A 21,340-nucleotide genomic window follows, 5' to 3' on the forward strand; every position below is an offset into this window, starting at 1 on the left:
TATATATATTCAATATATATATATATATATATATATATATATATATATATATATATATATATATATATATATATATATATATATATATATATATATATATATATATATATATATATATTCAATATATATATATATATATATATATATATATATATATATATATTCAATATATATATATATATATATATATATATATATATATATATTCAATATATATATATATATATATATATATATATATATATATTCAATATATATATATATATATATATATATATATATATTCAATATATATATATATATATATATTCAATATATATATATATATATATATATATATATTCAATATATATATATATATATATATATATATATATACACTATATATATATATATATTTTGAATATACATATACTATATATATATATATAGAACAGCCTGTTCTATGTATATTCTGAATGGTAATTATCATGAATGTTGATCAGATTCGATTTTTTTTGTACTTTGGATCAGTACGGTACTGTGCTAATTATAAATCAGACTTGTATGCAGTGGTGTTATCACGGTTATAGAAATGCACAAATAATTAATTTGATCTATAGTATACCCAATCACACCTTTATGACTAAAAAATTAACAACAAAACTAGAGAGTAAATGCTCTAGCAGTTTTAAATCTACCTAATTTTATATATCTCTTCAGAAAAAATATGATAGAGGAGAGGTTATCCTTGATTTATGTATCATCAAACTACAGACTAGAGTTATACCCCTTGAATGATCAAATTGCCTGAAAATGATTTCAGTGAAATCCGACAGCGACTGGCGATTTAAAAAAAAAAAAAAAAATTTGAAGTGGAAATTACTGATTTAAAATCACTGTACTGTTGTTTTTAACACAAGAGAATATTTGGTTTCAGGTGTACATTTTTTTTTTATCACCGATAGCGGATAGACCTTATAATGGCGAAACAATATTTCAAGTGAGACCGAGACATGTTTTATCTGTTTTATACACGCAAAACAGTTCTTTGATGATCAAAACGTAAATATATCAAATTAAACAGTCTTTTTGCTATGATTTTTCGGACATTTGTGCATACAACTTGTTCACAACTGTATACTTGCCAACTATACCGTGGTACGTGTAAGTGCCGCACAGCTGATGATTTTGACAGATCTGAGGTCAGTCAGGTGCACAGCAGACGATGCTGCAATTTCCGGTTACTTCGGCCTGGATTCGGGATCAGCGATCAAATAATGTAAATCACGATTAAAAATTATTTTTTGATGATGCGGGAGTTATCTTTATTAAAATCAGGAGAGGAAATATACACCATGTCTGATATTTGGGTCTTTCATGTCTCCGATGATGCCTTTATCTCCCGGGACGCATCATTCCCCATGACAAAAATCGGAAGCAAAAGGGTCATAGCCGACGACACGGATTCCAAATTGCCAGGGTATTGTGTTGTTGTTGTTGTTGTTTCCTATTCTCTCATGTGCACGCGTTAAGTATGAAGCTCACTAGGTTCGCTATAACTGCAGGTTGCTTCATTTGTGGGAAGTGTGGCTGGACTGCTGATGCAGTGTCCCTGTTACCAGTAAGCTGGTACTCGTTTTGCCCACCTCGGAAGGATGATGGGCTGAGTCAATCCACCTGGTGTTATTTCAACGGAACCACAAGGGCTCACATTCAAGACGCTAATATCTTAAGCCAGCCACCTTAACTGTTCAGCCAACACCAGGCTTGTAGATTGTAATATGGAATGAATATAATCACTTGGAGATTAATTTAAGTGGGAAATGGAGTTCTTGAAGTACAATGCAACTTCACCACCAGGACAGGATTCGGGTCAATCAAACAGGAGACAATAGCCAGGGAGAGACACTGAGGAGTCAGGGATGTCCTGTGAGAGGAAGGATTCTGTTAAACAGATGATGTCCTATTTCTCAGCAGCAGCAGCTTGGATTGAGAGATCTTTCAGATTGGAGTGGAGGTCCACACAGTTAAGGACAGGGAAGGAGGAGCTGCTGGCAGGGTGGAGGAATGTGGAAGGGAGAGGGTGTAGGGTGGGGGAAGCAAGGAGGGAGAGTGGCTGGGGAAGCTGTGAGAGTGCAGGGATGGAGCAAAGCTGGGAGAGTACAGGATGGGGAAGGAGAAGCCAGTCACGGTAGGGAAGAGGGAAAATCGAGACGGGAGGGATGGGGAGAAGCTGAGATGGGGGAGGGCATAAAATTCAACACGAGTCGGTATGGTTTGGCACTGAAACTGGACCAAAACACGACCAGAAACACATGATTAACTACAATGGCCACTCGCAAGAGCGCATACCTCCACCAAGCTGATTAGTTTACGTTTTGTGTCCCACTGATAGGCCGGATCTGGATTTGGACCTGAACTACAATTTCATCGGCTTGTCCTTGTCACCTTACCAATTCATTCACCAAGTTTTGTTTGAATCCGTCCATCATTTTTTGATATCCCATTCACAAAAAGACAGACAGAGGTGAAAACATAACCTCCCTTCACCTTCGGCGGTGCAGGTAAAAATAAAAACAAAACACCACATATCTGGTCTGGGGCACTTAACTTTGTAGAGCCAGAGGGAGGAAATCACAAATCAGCAACACGTGCAGAAACCCAGAACTTCCTTGGTTGTTGTTCCTGCAGTTAGTCTCCAACATCACATTTCAAAACTGTCAATCTTCTTCCTTTCTTTCTTTTTCATTGCTCATGACTCACATCCATACATTGCAACTGGAAATACCAGAACATTTGCAGTGGCATCCTGTTGCCTTTGAATTTTATAATCAACTACATGTACCACGCGTCACTTTGCTGATGGGAATACCAGGACAGGGGAGGGGTGAGATAAAAAAAACAGGAGGGGGGAGAGAGAGAGGGAGGGGGAAAGTGAGAGGAGAGGGAGCATGCAGGTGAGGAGGGAGCGAGGAAGGAGGTGGGAGGGGTGAGGGGGAAACAAAGAGGGTTGGGGGGGGGTCGAGGTGAGGTGGGGTAAGGGAAGGCAGCATGGGGAAGGGGAAGGCAGTGAAGGGGAGGGGAAGGGAAAGCAGCATGAGGAGAAGGGAAGGCAGCATGAGGAGAAGGGGAGGTGGCATGAGGGGAGAGGAATGGAAAGTGGCATGAGGGGAGGGGAAGGGAAGGCGGTGGGAGGGGAAGTGAAGGTGGCGGGAGGGGAAGTGAAGTTGGCGGGAGGGGAAGGAAAGGCGGCGAGGGGAAGGGAAGGCGGCATGAGGGGAGGGGAAGGGAAGGTGGCAGGAGGGGAAGTGAAGGCGGTGGGAGTGGAGGGGAAGTAAAGGCGGTGGAGGGGAAGGGAAGGCGGTGTGAGGGGAGGGGGAGGGATGGTGGCATGAGGGGAGGGGAAGGGAAGGCTGTGTGAGGGAAGGGAAGGGTGCATGAGGAAAGGGAAGGCTGTGTGAGGGAAGGGAAGACAGCGTGAGGGGAAGGGAAGCAGCATACCGGGGTGAAAATGCTTTCAATCGTCCATTGCGAAAGCGATCTTTTTGCTGTTGCAGACTTTGGTTTCTTTGGATCCGCATTCACAGCCATCACGTATAGGTAGGTTCTCTCTCTGGTGTTTGGTTTTCAAATATTTTCGCATATTGGACGTGTTACAGTGGTGAGCAAGGTCTATTGAACAAAGTGAGCATGCAACATTCAGGCTGTCTTCTTTAGCCTTCCCGAAATAGTTCCAAACTGCACTTCTGGACCTTTTGAACGACATGTTGCACAAACTTTATCAGTCAATGTATTGCCTACCCATCCAGCAGCAAAGCAATCAGCACACTTTACCAGCCAACTCCAAATGCCTTGCTATTAATTGAAAAGGAAGATACCCTTGTGGCATGTTTAGTTTGCAAGTGACTTACCGTTGCTGCTCTATTGCAAACGTGATGCCCTTAGGGCATGATCCTTTTCAATCCTTTCCTCCTTCATGTCCATTTATGGTGTCAAACCCCTTCATGTCAGCACCACCCCCACCCCCTTCAATCTGCTTCCCCCTCGTCATATCTGGAGAGAGCCACAACAGTTGGCACGCTTGTAAATACCTGGCGACTGAGGTGGCGAACCGGCGCTTGATGGAAGATGATCGGTGGAAACACTGCAGGTGCCTTCTCAAACCACGTCTTTGGCGAAATATATTACAAACAGGTTTTTGGCATTGCTTTGGGCTCCCTGGTATCAGCCATGATTGCCACCATGGTGATGAAGGATTTGGAAGAGCCCACAATTCCATCCCTACGAGTGCAGCCAAGTGTGTGGTTTCGTTACGTGGATGACATTTTCATCATCTGTCCCACCGACGCAGTGGACTCCATACTTGAGGCCATCGGCAAATCCTTTCCTCCATCAATTTCACCCTTGAGGAGGATAAAAAAAAATAGAGCCTTCCCTTCCTCTGCACTCTCGTAACAAGGGATCCCACGGGACCCCTGAAGGTCACAGTTTCCAGGAAGCCGAAACACATCGACCAATCCCTCGATTTTGAATCCTGTCATCCATTGGAGCACAAAAGATCTGTGGTACACTCCCTCTCAAAAAGAGCACACGAGTTACCATCCACTCTACCATTGAAGACAAGGTGAGATAGGTGGACCCTCTCCAGACTGCATTGAGGATAAATGGTTACCCGGACAGCTTGCTCCCAAAAAGGAGAACAATCCTGGCTGATCCACACAACAGGCTGGGACCGAAAGAAAAACCAATGGGTTTTTGTGTTCTGCCTTTTGTTCCAGGTGTATCACAGACGATCGGCAGGGTATTGAAAGCGGCAGGAGTGAGGGTAAGTTTCAAACCTGTCTTCACCCTCAAGAGAGCTCTTATGGGGGTCAAGGACAAGCTACCGAGGAAGGACAGGAGAGAGGTAGTAAATGTGGTGCACTGATGTTGTGGAACCCAATATGTGGGAGAGGTAAAAAGAGGACCTTCGTTCAGTGTAGTGCTGAACACCGCAAGACCTTTGAGTGTAATTATCCCAACAGGTCTGCCATTGCTTAACATGGTCTCAAGGCACAGCACACCTTTGTGGGAAAGGGTTAGCATTTTGGGTTCGACCCTGAACAGGACTAGAAAATGGATTCTGGAGGATTGGCACGCAGAGGAAACGGTCACATCGATCACACAGGAGGTGGTGGACTTGCCGTTAGCTTTTGGACCTCTCTTGCATAAACACATCAGGGAATCCCTGACAATGCATGGCCATTTGATTTCACTTAATGTCACCCAGCTGTTTCATCAGGACAATCACCCCAACCCTCCCCCCCCCACCTCTTTACCGCACACAAGCTGAATTTGTCCACTAATATTGATACTGTTGCAAATTTATTTATTACATTCATTTAACGACAAACTGGATTACACCAGATTGTGTTTACTTTTAATGAGAGTGCCTGATTATTTCTTGATCTCATCTGAACTTTTGGTGTTGTCATCCAATTAGGCTGCATGAGTGTTTGGTCTGAGCTGTTAAAATTTGATGACCGTCAGAATTCGCGAGGGACGTGATACGTGCTTTGATTGGTTGTCCGGCTTTGCCCACGGGCGTGGTTTGTCATATGTTGCTAACCAAAACATTGAGTCATTGTTTGTTGAAATAAAGGTTGGAGAAATTACCGTAGATTCCCTTTATTACACTCCCAACTGCAAGTCTTCACTTGTGTGCATATATACAAATACATGTAAAAGACAGACGGACGGACATGAACCAATTGCTTAACCCCACTTTTCACTTCCTACAGGGGAGGCCACTTCCTACAAATCGGTGGACATAGCCTTGAGTGACGATGAAGCAGTCGCATACCCCACAGAGTTCCTCAATAGCCAGGAGCCATCAGACATGCCACCTCACTCCCTCCTTTTGAAAATAGGAGTGCCAGTCATGCTCTTCTGCAAGCACGACCACCAAAGCTTTGCAACAGAACTCGAGAAATCATCAACGGTTGCTGCCGGCTTGCCTAAATGTCACCACCGGCACTGGATCAAACAACGGAGTGCAAGTCATGATTCCAAGGATACCGACCATCCCCCTCCTTCTCATACTCACTGCGCATGAATCAACGTGGCTTGTTTGCGGGATCATACGAATGACTCGAAGCTTGAATCATTACCAGCCAACCTGCAGAGAGAGTGTGGTTAAAATTAAATAAACAACCGATATTGTAAGTGAAGGATATTGAATGAATACGTTTGACTTATTTAACAATCAGATAAACAAGTTGATGTAATCAAGATCAACAGAATCAAGGTACTGTAAGTTAACAACAGAGAGGAAAAAAAAAACATAAACTGATGGTTTGAACATTCAGGTCTATCTTTCACTCCAAATGAAAGGTTAACGCAGGAATCGTCAGATTTTACTTGCTCCCGAAGGTGGTGAAATTGTTTTCCCATGTTAGTTCGGGCTGTCAAGATGGCCGAGAGGTACGCCCATGCACCTCTGATCTGTCGGCTCTGGGTTTGAATCACGGTCCAGCTATAAACTGTCATTCCGATGTTTCACAGGCAGGGTGATTCTTACGGTTTTGTCTTACGGTTTTGGAAATGTACCGCGGTGGAGAGCATTGATGTACATGTAGGATTCCCTAGAATGAGTTATTTCATTAGTTTATGTAGTAGCAGACCTTTGCCCCTTGTCCACAGGGTTTGGGGGGATGTGTTAGGCTTAGTGAAGGCTTTCATCATGGCAACGACCTGAAGCACACAGCCAAAGCTACACTGGAGTGACCAAGGAACAATAAGATAAATGTCCTTGAGTGGCTCAGTCAGAGCCCCGACCTAAATCCGATCGAAAATCTGCGGCACGACTTGAACATTGCTGTCCATGAACGCTCCCTACGCAACTTGAATGAGCTTGAAAAGTTTTTGTAGAAGAATGGGAAAATATTGCCCAATCAAGGTGTGCAAAGTCGGTGGAGACCTATCCCAACAGACTCACTGCTGTAATTGCAGTAAAAGATGCTTCCACCAGGTATTAACTCAGGGGGATGGACACTCATCCAAGCAAGACATTCCAGTTTTGTACTTTTAATTAATTTTCTGAAATTCGTAGAATTTGTTTTTCGCTTGGAAGTTGTGGGTTACGATGTGTAAATAAAGGTGGGAAAAGTCTGATTTAACGTGATTTAATTCCAGGCTATAAGGCAACAAAACGTGGAAAAAATTTTTTAAGTGGGCGTAGACTTTCTAAAGGCACTGTACATGTTTGGGGAAAAAAAAATATTGACTGTGACGTCATAATGTGAGGATCGACAGCACGGATCGCCCATGTTCGCGTTCATTGTGTACAAAGAGTTTCTTCTACCATCTTCTACCAAAAAAAACTTTCAATCAATCAACAAACTCGAAGAGAAACGAGGATAACCACACGGAAATTAAGTTTGGGATTGCTAAAGGAAAAGTTGAAGAAATTCTCAATTAAACCCTTCGATGAACTGTGGTTAATATCATACTGCGGTTTGGATTGTGGTTGTCTTGTTGTTGGTTCACATTGTAATTGCTCAAGTGTCGGTTGAAACTATTTCAAACAAACCAAACCCGTTCTGACTCGCCCAAAGGCAAATTGTTTTCATGTCATGAGTCAAGCATGACGATGTGTCACCTTCATAAGATGTTTAAATTTAAAAAGGTTTCCTTGGAATATTAAATTGACGTCACAAAGTACTCCGAACCTGAAACGTATTCAAGTGCAGATTTTACAAAAAAAAAACCTGAGTGTTTGTGATGAACTGATTTCAGATGATGTCATGATATTTTTTTTGTAATGACAGAGGGTGTGTTCAGTTACTAAGTTTCTTGTGAAGCTCTTGCCAAGTGGCAATTAAGCACTCAAGCAAGCACTCCATTCAAAGTCGTTGATCAAGAACTGTTTGTTGGTTTCGCAAGAGCTAAATAGTTGCTCGGTAACTGAACACACCCCTGCTTCACTTCCTGCAAGGATCTGATCTTCGTGTTGTTCGAACCAAAGGTTTCATCAGAAGAGGTAATGCATTGTGGGATGTGTTCCTGGATTTGGGGATATTCAAGATATTTTCATATTTAAAGGGTTGATCAACTGGTCCGTTCGTTCGTGTCGAAAGAGAAATATTAAATACGTCTCAATGGTCAATTAAAAGTAGTTGTTTCATGATTATATATTGATTGTATAATCATTGTGTATTGATTATATAATGATCAGATAATGATTGTGTTTTCATTCTATAACGATCATGTAATGATTGTGTATTGATTATATAATGATCAGGTAATAATTGTATAATGATTGTGTATTGATTATATCATGATTGTGTATTGATTATATAACGATCAGATAATGAGTGTGTATTGATCACATAACAATCGGACAATGATTGTGTTTTGATCATATAATGATCAGATAATGATTGTATACTGATTGGGTATTGATTATATAATGATCAGATAATGATTGCATAATGATTGTGTATTGATATATAACAATCACATAATGATTGGGTATTGATTATTTTATCATCAGATAATGATTATATAATGATTGTGTATTGATTAGATAATGATCAGATGATTATTATATCATGCTTGTGTATTGATTATATAATGATCAGATAATGATTGTATCATGATTGTGTATTGATTATATAATGATTGTATCATTATGCAATCATTATGCAAGATAATGATTGCATAATGATTGTGTATTGATATATAACAATCACATAATGATTGGGTATTGATTATTTTATGATCAGATAATGATTATATCATGATTGTGTATTGATTAGATAATGATCAGATGATTATTATATCATGATTGTGTATTGATTATATCATGATCAGATAATGATTGTGCATTGATTATTTCATGATTGTATGTTGAGTATATAATGATTGTATAATGATTGTGGTTTGATTATATAACGATCAGATAATGATTGTATCATGATTTGTGTATTGATTATATATTGAAAAGATAATGATTGTGTGGTGATTGTGTATTGATTATATAACGATCAGATAATGATTGAATAATGATTTGTATTGATTACACTGTTCTGCGTCATTTCAGAGGTCGAGGTTTTCTCAACGGTTCTTCTATGTTTTTTGCATGCTGAATTCAGAAATGTATCTAATTTCGCTCAATCAGGTCAAGTTTCAAGGAAAACTATCTCAATTTTAAGGTTAAAAAAAAAAAATCAAAATTTTTGTTTTTTTAATTAGCATTTTTTTAAATTTAAAATCAGACTTACATTTACAGAAAACGTACAAACTATACATATAATGACACACAAGTACACTTAATGTGGAAGAAAGTGCCTTCTCAATTACTTTCATTTCAATTTCAGAAAAATATAGATAAATCGTTGTTTCTGGCAATACCCAACTTCAGTCGCTGTTTTCCTTCGTCTTTTTAATGTTGAATTTCACATTAACGGTACTTGTGCGTCATTTTATATATAGTTTGTACATTTTCTATCAATGTAAGTCTGATTTTGAATTAAAAAAAAAATGCTAATTAAAAAAAACAAAAATTTTGATTATATAATTTTTTCCTTAAAATTGAGATAGTTTTCCTTGAAACTTGACCTGATTGAGCGAAATTAGATACATTTCTAAATTCAGCATGCAAAAAACATAGAAGAACCGTTGAGAAATCCTCGACCTCTGAAATGACGCAGAACAGTGTAATCAATACAAATCATTATTCAATCATTATCTGATCATTATATAATCAATACCTAATCATTATCTGATCGTTATATAATCAATACACAATCATTATCTGATCATTATATAACACTGGGCTGCATTTGAAGTATTTTTTTCAGAGGTCTAGGTTTTCTCAATGGTTCTTGTATGTTTTTTGCATGCTGAATTCAGAAATGTATCTCATTTGCTCAATCAGGTCAAGCTTTTATGCTATCTCAATTTTAAGGAAAAAAATATTTAAAATTTTTGTTTTTTTAATTAGCATTTTTAAAATTCAAAATCAGACTTACATTGACACAAAATGTACAAACTATACATTTTTTGACACAAACGTACACTTAATGTGGAATAAAGTGCCTTCTCAATTACTTTCATTTCAATTTCAGAAAAATATAGATAAATCGTTGTTTCTGGCAATACCCAACTTATTCGCTGTTTTCCTTCGTCTTTTTAATGTTGAATTTCACATTAACGGTACTTGTGCGTCATTATATATAGTTTGTACATTTTCTGTCAATGAAAGTCTGATTTTGAATTAAAAAAAATGCAAATTAAAAAAACAAAAATTTTGATTATTTTTTTTTACCTTAAAATTGAGATAGTTTTCCTTGAAACTTGACCTGATTGAGCGAAATTAGATACATTTCTGAATTCAGCATGCAAAAAAAACATACAAGAACCGTTGAGAAAACCTCGACCTCTGAAAAAAATACTTCAAATGCAGCCCAGTGTTATATAATGATCAGATAATGATTGTATCATGATTGTGTATTGATTATATAATGATCAGATAATGATTATATCATGATTGTGTATTGATTATATGATTGTATGTGTAGTATATAATGATTGTATAATGATTGTGTTTTGATTATATAATGATTGTGTTTGATTATATAACGGTCAGATAATGATTGTATCATGATTGTGTATTGATATATAATGATTGTATCATGATTGTGTATTGATTATATAATGATTGTATCATGACTATGGATTGATCATATACAGTATTGAAAAGATAATGATTGTGTAATGATTGTGTCTTGCTTATGTAATGATCAGATAATTGTTTAATTACTGTGTATTGATTGTACAATGATTGCATAGAGATTGTGTATATTGGTTGTACAATGATTATATATAACGATTGCGTATTATATAATGCTAGACCTCACGAAGGACACACACACACACACACACACACACACACACACACACACACACACACACACACACACACACACACACACACACACACACACACACACACACACACACACACACACACACACACACACACACACGAGGAATATGTCAATGCAATTCAATGGCCATGATTTTGTCATTAAACATTTTTCTAACACAATGTACCTACAAATAGCACAATTGCATGATTTTGAAGGTTTGTTAAATACAGGAAAGATAGGACGGTGTAGTTGAGTGACTCGTTCATTTTTACCTCCACCACTGAAATTGGATACCGACAGAATTTATGTATTCACCCCTGTTTGTTTGTCTGTGAATCGGAGATATCAAAAAGTTGTGGATGGATTCGGACCAAAACTTGGTGTACAGGTTGGGTGTGTGACAAGGAGGAATTGATGAGATTTTGGTGAAGATCTGGATCTGGATCTGAATCCAGATCCAGATACCATAATCTTTGAAGTGATTCTTCACCATTGATACGGCCAAAGTTTTATATGAAGCAATATGTCTCAAGATGTTGTGGCTGGATTGACAAAACTTGGTGGATGGGTTTGGTGGATGACAAGAACAAGCCGATGAGGTATTGGTTAATGTCCGGATTCTGAATGGACCTATCAGTGGAATACAAAACGTAAACTGTTCAGCCTGGCAGGGGTATGTTCTCTACCGAGTGCCAGTATGGGAGAGGTGGGGAGAGGGGAAGAATGAGACTTGGTGGAGGTATGGTGAAGAAGGAGGGAGCGGGTAGGGGGAGGTACATGATTTGAGGGGTTGGGAAGAGGGGGAGGTGTGCTGAAGGGAAGGAAGGAGTATGTTTGTGGTGATGAGTGTACTTATTGAGAGAGTGAGACATCTGTGAGATGAGAATGGAGCCCACAGATGTTAGAACACCACACACTTTGGGACAACAGAGGAGGAGCTGAAACTGAAGCAGAAGATGGTGAAGAGGTACCAAGAGCAGAGGTAGGATGAGGGGCAAGGTGAAGGGGTAAGTAGGAGAGGGGATAACAGGTGAGGGGTTAGGAGGAGGTAGATTTAAGGAGGTGGCTGCAACATGTTGACTGTGACAGGAGAGGAAGTCTGTGAGCCATGAGTGGAGATGGCCTTGGATACCACTGGAAGAGAGCTTGGTGAGCAGGGCAGGGTGCCAGACCGTGTCAAAAGCATGTGATATGTCTCGGGATACGGCTCTGATTTCATGTCCGGCATTGAGGACCTCCATCCATTGATGGGAGAGCAGAAGCAGCATATCCAGGGTAGAGGGACCTGGTCTGAAACCAAATTGATGATCGGAAATCAAGCCATTGGAGAAGAGGAAGGATTTAATGTCTGAAACGATGATGGATTCCATAACCTTGCTGATGATTGGGAGACGGCTGATTGGTCTGTAGTTGCAGGGATCTGTTTTTGCACATTTTTTATGCAGGGCAGTGATGTTTGCTGATTTCCAAGCAGATGGCAGATGACCTTGAGCAAATGAGAGGTTGAATAGAACAGAGAGAGGGTGAGAAAGAGCAGAGGAGCAGGTTTTTAGGACACGTGGGCTGATGCCGTCTGGACCGGTTGCAGAATCTGAGTCGAGGTTTGACAGCAAGCTCTCCACCTTGTCAGGACAAAAGAACACAAAGTCCAGGGACAGTTGGGTGCGACTGGGTAAGGTGGGTGGAGAAAGCGATGGGTTTTGGACACAAGATTTTCATGCAAACACCGAGTTTAAGCATTCAGTCTTTTCACATGCGGTATCAACAGTGCAGCCATTTGAGGAAAGGGAGGGATTGAGAGGGAACATACACCAGAACCAGATTTGATTATATGCCACCAGGATTTGGAGGAGGGAGAGAGGTTTGAGAGTTCAGACTTGAGATTGGAAAGATGTTTTCTGGCTCTCCTGAGGGTAGATACACAGTTGTTCCAAGCTTTATGGAAGGAACTGAGATTGCCCTCAGTTGGGTTTGCTTTCCATGAGGCAAAGGCAAATTGTTTCAGGACAACTGCCTCACCACAAGCTTCAGTATACCATGTGCGGGAGGAAGGTTTGGACAACTGAAGACGAGTGGGGATAAATCTGTGCGTGAGGGAGAGCAAGTTTCTTTGAAAGAATTCCCAGGATGAGTTGATGTTGGAGAAAGTAGCGATGGGAGACCAGGCGAGAAGTTTGATGGCTGTTTGGAGACCCTGCCAGTCGGCTTGAGTGAAACGCCAGACTCGATGGCGGTGAGGTGGTTCTCTGATAATAGCCAGAGAGATGTTTACTTTGATAAAGATGTGGTCAGAAGAACCGATTAAAGCGGAGGAAGAGCAACAGATATTTTCAAGGCAATTTGTCAAAATCAGATCCACAAGAGACGGAGTACCATTGGTTGAAATCCGGGTCGGGAAGTTGACCGATTGAGTCGCAGAAGTCTTTTGCTGAAGATCCATGACAGGTGAGAGAGGTACCCACACCGAGCCAACTGGCATGATAACATTTGAAGTCGTCAAATATGAGGAAGAGAGAGTTCGGATGAGAGGATAGAAGATGGTCCATGTTTTCGGATAGTGAGGTGTAAATGGAGTCATCACTGTTAGGTGGACGGTACAGTACACATATAAACATGAGGTGGGAGTGGAGGGAAGCCAGAGCCAGAGGTATTCCTGGGGGTGTGGGGGAGTGAGGGCAGTGCATGGAGAGTGAGGAATGGAGTCTTTGATGAAGAGAGCAATTCCTCTACCAGGACGAAGCTCAGGTCTGTCATACCAGAGGAGGGAGTAACCAGGGACAGATACTTGGGAGTCAGAGACGTCTTGAAGGAGGAAAGTTTCTGTTTGACAGATTATGTCTGGTTTGTCAGTGGCAACCTGTATGGAAAGATCTGTCAGGTTTGAGCGAAGGCCCTGGATGTTTGAGGTCCACAATGTTTTTGAAGAGGGAGGGGAGGAGGCTTTGGGTGCAGGGAGGGGGGAGGATAGGACTAGGGAGGATGGGGGGAGGTAATGAGAGTTGTTGAAAAAGTGTGGGGAATTGCAGAAGAGCTAGGGGAGGGGACAGATGAGGAGGAGAAAAGGCTCTGTGGTGCTGGGTTGAGGTACAGTGGGGAGTAATAGGAGAGGGGGCAAAAGGCAGTTGAGGATTTTAGGAGGTGGAGTGATGAGATGGAGGAGAGAGTGCAGGGGAAGGAGGCAGCTTTGTGAAGGGGGAGTGAGGGAGGTGAATGGTGGGAGAAGGGTGAGTTGGGAGAGTTGAGGGAGAAAGGTGAGGGGGGAGTTTTTGAGAGAGGTGAGAGGGAAGCTTACATTGGAAAGAGTGTGATGGTTGCTTTGAGAGTGAGGGGTGTGAGGGGTGAGTTGGCAGTGAAGTTGGAAAAAAAGAATGGTTGATGGAAAGCGAACAAGCGTAGCAAACTGGGGTTTAAAATTTTTTTTTTCGTTCGGAAATGTCATTAAAGACATTTCTTGAGGGATGGAATAAAGGCGAATTAAGAGAATGGAGAGAAGAAACGTTGTAACAGTTGGACTTTTTGACAAGGTATGAAGGAAAGGTCTAATTGAGAGCAGTCTGTTGAAATTGAAAAAAAGTAGTGAATTATGATACACTAATGAGAACCACATGTGTAAAAGAGGAAGATGAAGCATTATAAGAGATCGTTTTTTTTTTTGTATTATTATTTTTATTATTCTTATCATTTTTATTGTTGTTTGAGAGAGTTTTCATCAGATTTGGTAATGGAAGTGTTGTAGAAAAAATCGTGAGATGAATGGGGAAATTGGATCGGCAAATGCAGGGGTGGAAACAGATCACATGGTTACGGGAGATGTATAATCAAAAGTGAATTTACTTATTTATTTATTTTTAATGAGGATTGCGTAGGATTCGGAAAAAGGAAAGGAAAATCGTGGAGGTGTATGGTGAATTTGGAATGGTAAACGCAGAGTGAAGCTGATGGATTGATGAAAAGTATCAGGAAGAGAGAGAGAGAGAGACAGACAGACAGACAGACAGACAGACAGACAGACAGACAGACAGACAGACAGACAGACAGACAGACACACACACATGGTTAGAGGTGTACAGTTAGGAAGGATACAAGGAATTATTTTTTTCCTGGATTTTGGAAGATTAGGTAAGATTCGGGAATGGAAGGTTGCAGGAAGAAATCGTGAAGGTAATGGTGAGAGTGGGTCAGCTCAAGTAGAAGAAAGATGGTGTGCCGGCAGAAGGAGGAAGAAGAAGAAGAAGAAGAAGAAGAGGAAGAAGAAGAAGAAGAAGAAGAAGAGGAAGAAGAAGGATCGGGACTCTTGGGTATGGAGGAAGAAAGATTGTTGTTTTTTCTTAATTTTTTTAATTTTAATTTAAGACAAGAAACAGAGTGTTTACTTGGGGGGGGCATTGAGAAAGTGGGGAAAATAGGAATTGAAGGTAATAGGGAGAGAATACAAATAAAAATGATCGTACATTTTCCCCTGGAGGGGAAGGACAAGTAGGCCTCAGGAACCTGGTCAGACAGGGTCAACAACGAAAACTCACAAAATATCACGATTTTTGAAACAAAACCGAACTGGGAACACACAGAATCATGTTGGTGAGAAAATAAACAGTTAAAACGCGACAGATAACGACCGGAAACTTAGCATTGAGAAAGTCGGCAGAGAACCCTGAGAGATCCTGCCATCACTCCAAACCCAAAACCGGGAGGGAGGACCTTTGACCTTTGATCTCAAAATTAAGAGGCTTCTCAGTTGAGACTACCTCTACAACTTGGAATAGTTTCATGACGATCGGTTTTGAATTGTGACCTGTCGGCGATAAACAGACAGACAGAATTACAAAATTGACTGACCAATATACTTGAAAAATAATCTTCGATTTTGCAATGAAAAAAAATATTCAATGCTCATTCGGAAAGGATGCGATGAACCTTTTGTAAGTTGAATTGGTAGTGGATGAAAAATTTTCAAGTTTCACGTGGACAATGAAAAAAAGAATAGATTAGAATGGAATGGAATGGAATGGAATGGAATATCCCAAATACATCAATGGTGGTATTCAGTATTTTCTTTCTTTTCTTTTATACAGCCTTAAAAACTTTTCTTTTATTTCAATTGAATTATATATATCTATATGCTGAAGAAAACAAATGGCCTTGTTTGTTCTTTCAAAAACCTTCATTTTAGCAGTACTTTTGCAAAATTGTATGCCGTCTCGACCAATCATATTTGCTGCTCACGCTCTCAGGGCGGGGGAACCTCAAGATTCAGCCGAAACAATAACACGAGTTTCCTTACAAGGAACTTTCATGCAGGAAGAGACCATTAGGCCCATCAAAACCTGCACTATTATGACCAACATGTGGTTGTTTATCCGTGCTCCAACATTATTATAAATGCTGAGCATCAATGAAGAAAGCAGCACAAGTAAGGTGCTCTCTGAGCTGTTCAATTATGATTCTCGTCCATTGATTGTTTCTCTTTCAACTCACAAATTGCACTTACCTGATTTGTGGAGGTGGAACTGCGTAAGTGAAGCAACCGGTTTGTCTGGTCTTTTGGAACCTTAAAGTTATTTTGTACAAACAAGGGTTGATTAACATGTTTGTGTTATGATATCGGTTCATGAGAAATATTACACAAGTCTGACAATTCAGGTAAAAGTATTTGTCGTATCATGATTGTGTATTTGTAAAAGGAGCTTTTTTGTTTCCACAGCTCAACCATTCGGTTGTACAGAGTTCACATTTAAATGTGCTGGAAACATTTATTGGTAAAACAATGGTATCTTGAGTGTTTCTCAGAAATAAGTGAAAATGCTGGAGATGTTTGTTCATTCCCGACCCTCCAACCCTCTTCATCCCAAAAGATAAATAAACAAACAAACAAATAACGACCTAAAGTAACACCCTGGTGATGTTCCTGTGACCTTCTCACCCTTCTGCCCTCCTGGCCTGCAGATTCCACATCTCTGTTCCCGAAGAAATGGCTATCTCATGTCGGATCAATGATGCGATGAAAGATCTCACCTGTGCAATCTGTTTACAACTGTTTAACGAGCCCATTGCACTACCCTGTGGCCACTCATTTTGTTGTGACTGTATCGAGAAAAGCTGGGAAAGCAGGGAAAGAGCCACTGGCTTTGCTTGTCCAAATTGCCGGAAGGTTTTTTCTCAAAAACCTCAACTCAATAAGAACGTGATCCTTGCAAGTTTGGTGGAACAGGTGAAGCCGAGTGAAAATGAAGATAGTTTGGATGTTGAGGGTCTCTGTGAGGTCTGTAATCAAGAAGCCACCATGCGGTGCGTACCGTGCGAGATCCTGTGTTGTGAGAAACATGTGACGCCCCATAAAGACAAAGGACACAAATTGGTAGAACCGGGAGAGGAGGATGAGAGGCCGAGATGCACCAAGCACGGGAACTTGCTGGACTTCTACTGTAAGGACGATGGGAGCTTGATGTGCTTGATGTGCATGGTTGGACATCGGGATCATCAAGTCGTTGCTGCGGAAGTTGCTCACGCTGAATTCAAGGTACCTGAACCGGAAATTGTTTGTTAAACTCCCTTTCAGTTCTTCAGGACCTGAATGTGGCTTTAAATTTAATTGTGCTTCAGTACAGTCGTGATTTCATACTTTTCACATCAAATAGGTAGTTGAGAAGCGAGGAGGGGAGTTTAGGGAGAGCGGAGAGGGCGGTGTGTTGTTTATTGATATATTTGTTGAAGTTGAAACAAAAACTAACATTTTACCCCAAATCCTCTTCACTGCTTGACGTGCTCACTCCATATCTCAATGAACAGGTACACTTCGGGTTAATCTCTCTTCGGTGTTAATTCAGAGAAGCCTGACCAGGTTATGATAGCATCATTCAGGTTGGCGTGAATCTTCCTCATTGTTGTCCCATATTGGTATAAAGTTAAATAATTTTTTTTTTTAACATTCAAGTGAAATAACGAACATTGTGCTAATTCTCTATTTGGTTGGAAAACCAGTGGTTGGGGGGGGGGGGGTGGAGTGGTGGTGGTGGTGTGAGTAAGGGAACCTCTTCCCCTCATTTGTGTTTGTGCCTCATTTACAGAAGGTCAAGTCTGCATCTGTATTTTGGGAATGTGAATGAAGGGTTATTTTTAAACATAACAGCCACAAACTGAGCAGGAAGTTCGCATGTTTCATGTGAACGACCTTGTTTAGAGGACCAAGGACAACTACCATAGAACTACAGGTGCTTGTATTTTATTGTAATTATAATTTCCATTGTCATCATGAGAATTTTGAAGAGTTTGATTTGATTTGATTTTAATTTTTTTTTTTTTTAAGAATAGGGCCACCATCTTGTTTTGACATTTAGCAAAATGAACTGTCAGGTCGCAGTGACCCCTTAAGGGCCGAACACGGTCATGTGATTGTTCACACCCGCGGTTCAATCAGGCCAATTAATTTCCTGTTATTCCGAGGCCACGTCCTTCTTAACTGAAGTTTTACTTCCACGCAGATCATTTTGGTTGCAAAGTATCCTCCTCTGGTCAAGTCGATAAAGCAAGTTGGGTCCGAGATGCAGCAGGTGCAGCAAGAGGTTGAGTTCACACAGGTAGGTGTCATCATGAATCGGCCGGTGCAACAATTAAATTGTTGAAGGTGGATTTTTAAACATCGATAATTTTAACATAAAATTGGAATACCATGACAAAACAATTGGTGACTAGAAAGTAGAATTTGACACAACCGCGTCAATGGATATGTCACCACCCACTTGAGATGTCAACCCACTGTTATGTTTGATCTCGATGAAAGGTCACATGATAAACAAGAAAAAGAGCATTCAGAGATTGCAGACCCTCACGAGGATTTGTTTTCTGTGTTGTTTGTAAACTGGTATGTTACATGATTAACTAGAAGGGTACTCGGTAGAGCGCATACCTCCGCCCTGTACTGCCTGATCCATGAGACCATATCGGGCTCAATACATTTTTGAAATATCATGCTATACAGTGCTATATCGTTTTTGTCCCCATCTCTCAATGGCGAAGAATCACTTAAAAAATTAAATAATTCTCGTATCCAGATTTGGATTCGGATCTTCAGCAAAATTGAATCATGTCTTCCTTCTCGTGCATCCAACCTGTCCAGCAAGTTTCATCCAAATCCGTCCGCAACTTTTTGAGATATCGTGCTATATATAGTTTTTGGCCCCATCTCTCAATGGTGAAGAATCACTTAAAAAAACTCTAGTAGCCGGATCTGGATCTGGATCTTCACCAAAATCTAAACACGTTAGCCTTGTCACACACCCAACCTGTGCACAAAATTTCCTCTGGATCCGTTCACAACGTTTTGAGATATCCTCGCACAAACAGACAGACAGAAAGGGGTGAAAACATAACCTCCTTCACCTTCATTGGTGGAGGTAACAAGCAAGAAGCAAAGATGGAATCATCAGGAGGAACCTGGATAGGATTTGGGTTCCATCTGCTACTCCTTTACCCTCAACCCCATCCAGGCGCAGCCAAGAGAGCCTTGCTCAACAACAACAACAACAACAACAACAACAAAAAAGGAACCTAGATTCAAAAAAATAAATAATTCTGGCTGCCGTACCATGCATCCGAGCTGGGTGAAATTTTAAACATATATTCCACATGACTACTAGATCACAGTTCTAAAGTTTCATGCCAATTGATGAAGCAGTTGAAATAAATAATTTTTTTAAAGAGTTTTGCTCAATCCAATATGGCTGCCACACCACGGGACATCAATTATTCGTGAATCCACTGGCATTCCCAAGTTATGGGGAACATTTTTGTGAGGTTTCCCCTTCATCTGTCCAGCCATTCTGGAGAAGAAGATTTTTTTTAAATTGGGTTTCGGGTAAATCCAATATGCCTGCCAAACCATGTGATGGATGACATCATATGTGTGAACGTTTTGTTTTTGATTGATCGGCAGTCATGTGTGTAAAGTTTCGCCTCGACCTGTTCAGCCATTTCAGAGAAGGTTTAAGGTGTTTAAAAAACAAACAAACAAACAAACAAACAAAAAAAACTGCTACCAAATCACATGACCGCTGATGTCAATTTTTTTTCTCTGGACCAATTTATCCTGAGATGACCCTCAAAATTTTTTTTTCATACAGATCGGATGTAGTGTTCTACATACGCAACAAGAAAAAGAGCAATCAGAGATTGCAGACCCTCGCCAGGACTTGTTTTGCATGGTGTTTGTGTAGTTTTTTGTGGTATATTTTGTGTGGCGCTTGTGTACTGCTGCGTTACATAATTGATAATAGACAAAACTACAACTGCCGCTTCATAACTGCTGACAATGATGACTTGGTACCAAGATATCCCGCTTTGATGCAACCCCGCTTTGATCGGACACCCGATCCTAACCCAAAACGCATATTGTTGTTCAATTTAATTCAGAATTGGATTTTTAAAAACTTCATTCAAATCGAAGAGAAGACCAAATAGGTGCAATCCTGCGTTGGAGTCATCAGAAGGAACCCAAACAAGCAAAAAGCGAAGATGGAGTCATCGGGAGGAACCTGGATAGGATTTACATTTCAGCTGTGACTCATTTCAGCTGGCTGCTAAATCATGTGACTGATGTCATCATCATCAATTTTTATTTCTCTGGATATATTTATCCCTAGATAACCCTCAAAAACATTCAGATTGATCAGTTGTAGTGTTCTACATATGCAATTATGATGTCATAATGAAGGCACCTATGACATCATAAAAAATATTCACACTTTATTCCGCATGAGAAGTACTTGTGATGGGCCAAGTTAAAAAAATTTTCCTTGATGCAGTTTCAGAGATAGAGTTTCAAAGTTTTCCATTTTTCCAACATGGCTGCCACACCAGGTGAACTATGACGTCATAATTATCATTGAAACATTCTTGATGAGTAGTCGCTTCAATGCTGAAAACTTTGTCTCAATCCCACAAGCAGTTGCGGAGAAAAACACTCATATTCTGTGCGGACAAACAGACAAACAGACAAACAAACAAGAATAAGACGTCGTGCATAGTCCAATACTTGCAAAATCCATAAAATAAATTTGACCTCAAAAACAATTGGTGGTTGAATTCAATGACCAAATATGCAACCCCTCTTCAAATCCCAAGTCAATCGGATGAAAATGGACAATTTTAGAAATCCAGCCTATGTTGACCTTTTGGCCGATGTGGACCTCAAAAAGTAATTGGTGGTTGAATTCAGTGAACCGATGTGCAAATCCTCTTCCAGTTTCAAGTCAATTGGATGAAAATTGAGGATTTTAGAAATTCCACCTCAGTTGTTGACCTTTGGCCTATGTTGACATTTTGGTCCGTGTGGACCTCATAAATAATTCACTGGCTGAATCCAGTGACCTGAAATATAAACCCTCTTCAAATTTCAAGTCAATCGGATGACAATTGAGGATTTTAGAAATACCACCTTAGTTGTTGACCTT

General features: G+C 40.3%; 1 protein-coding gene across 2 annotated transcripts in view; it reads left to right on the top strand.

The window, feature by feature from the left end:
* The first annotated feature begins 7,806 nt into the window (after positions 1–7,806).
* LOC147033645 (E3 ubiquitin/ISG15 ligase TRIM25-like) overlaps positions 7,807–21,340 on the top strand; it is a 45,980-nt gene continuing 32,446 nt past the window's right edge. Inside the window, exons 1-3 of one of the 2 annotated variants that reach the window (XM_085871700.1) lie at positions 7,807–8,002; positions 16,839–17,412; positions 18,374–18,469. In XM_085871700.1, coding sequence (XP_085727826.1) covers positions 16,864–17,412; positions 18,374–18,469 — 645 coding nt within the window. In that variant the 5' untranslated portion in view covers positions 7,807–8,002; positions 16,839–16,863. Of the gene's footprint in view, positions 8,003–16,091; positions 16,306–16,838; positions 17,413–18,373; positions 18,470–21,340 lie in introns of those variants that run through there. The other variant, XM_085871701.1, reaches the window with a different exon arrangement.

This window comes from Eptatretus burgeri, chromosome 2, assembly GCF_056783735.1.
Source record: "Eptatretus burgeri isolate ZD-2024b chromosome 2, Ebu_testis_v1, whole genome shotgun sequence".
Taxonomy (NCBI): Eukaryota; Metazoa; Chordata; class Myxini; order Myxiniformes; family Myxinidae; genus Eptatretus; species Eptatretus burgeri.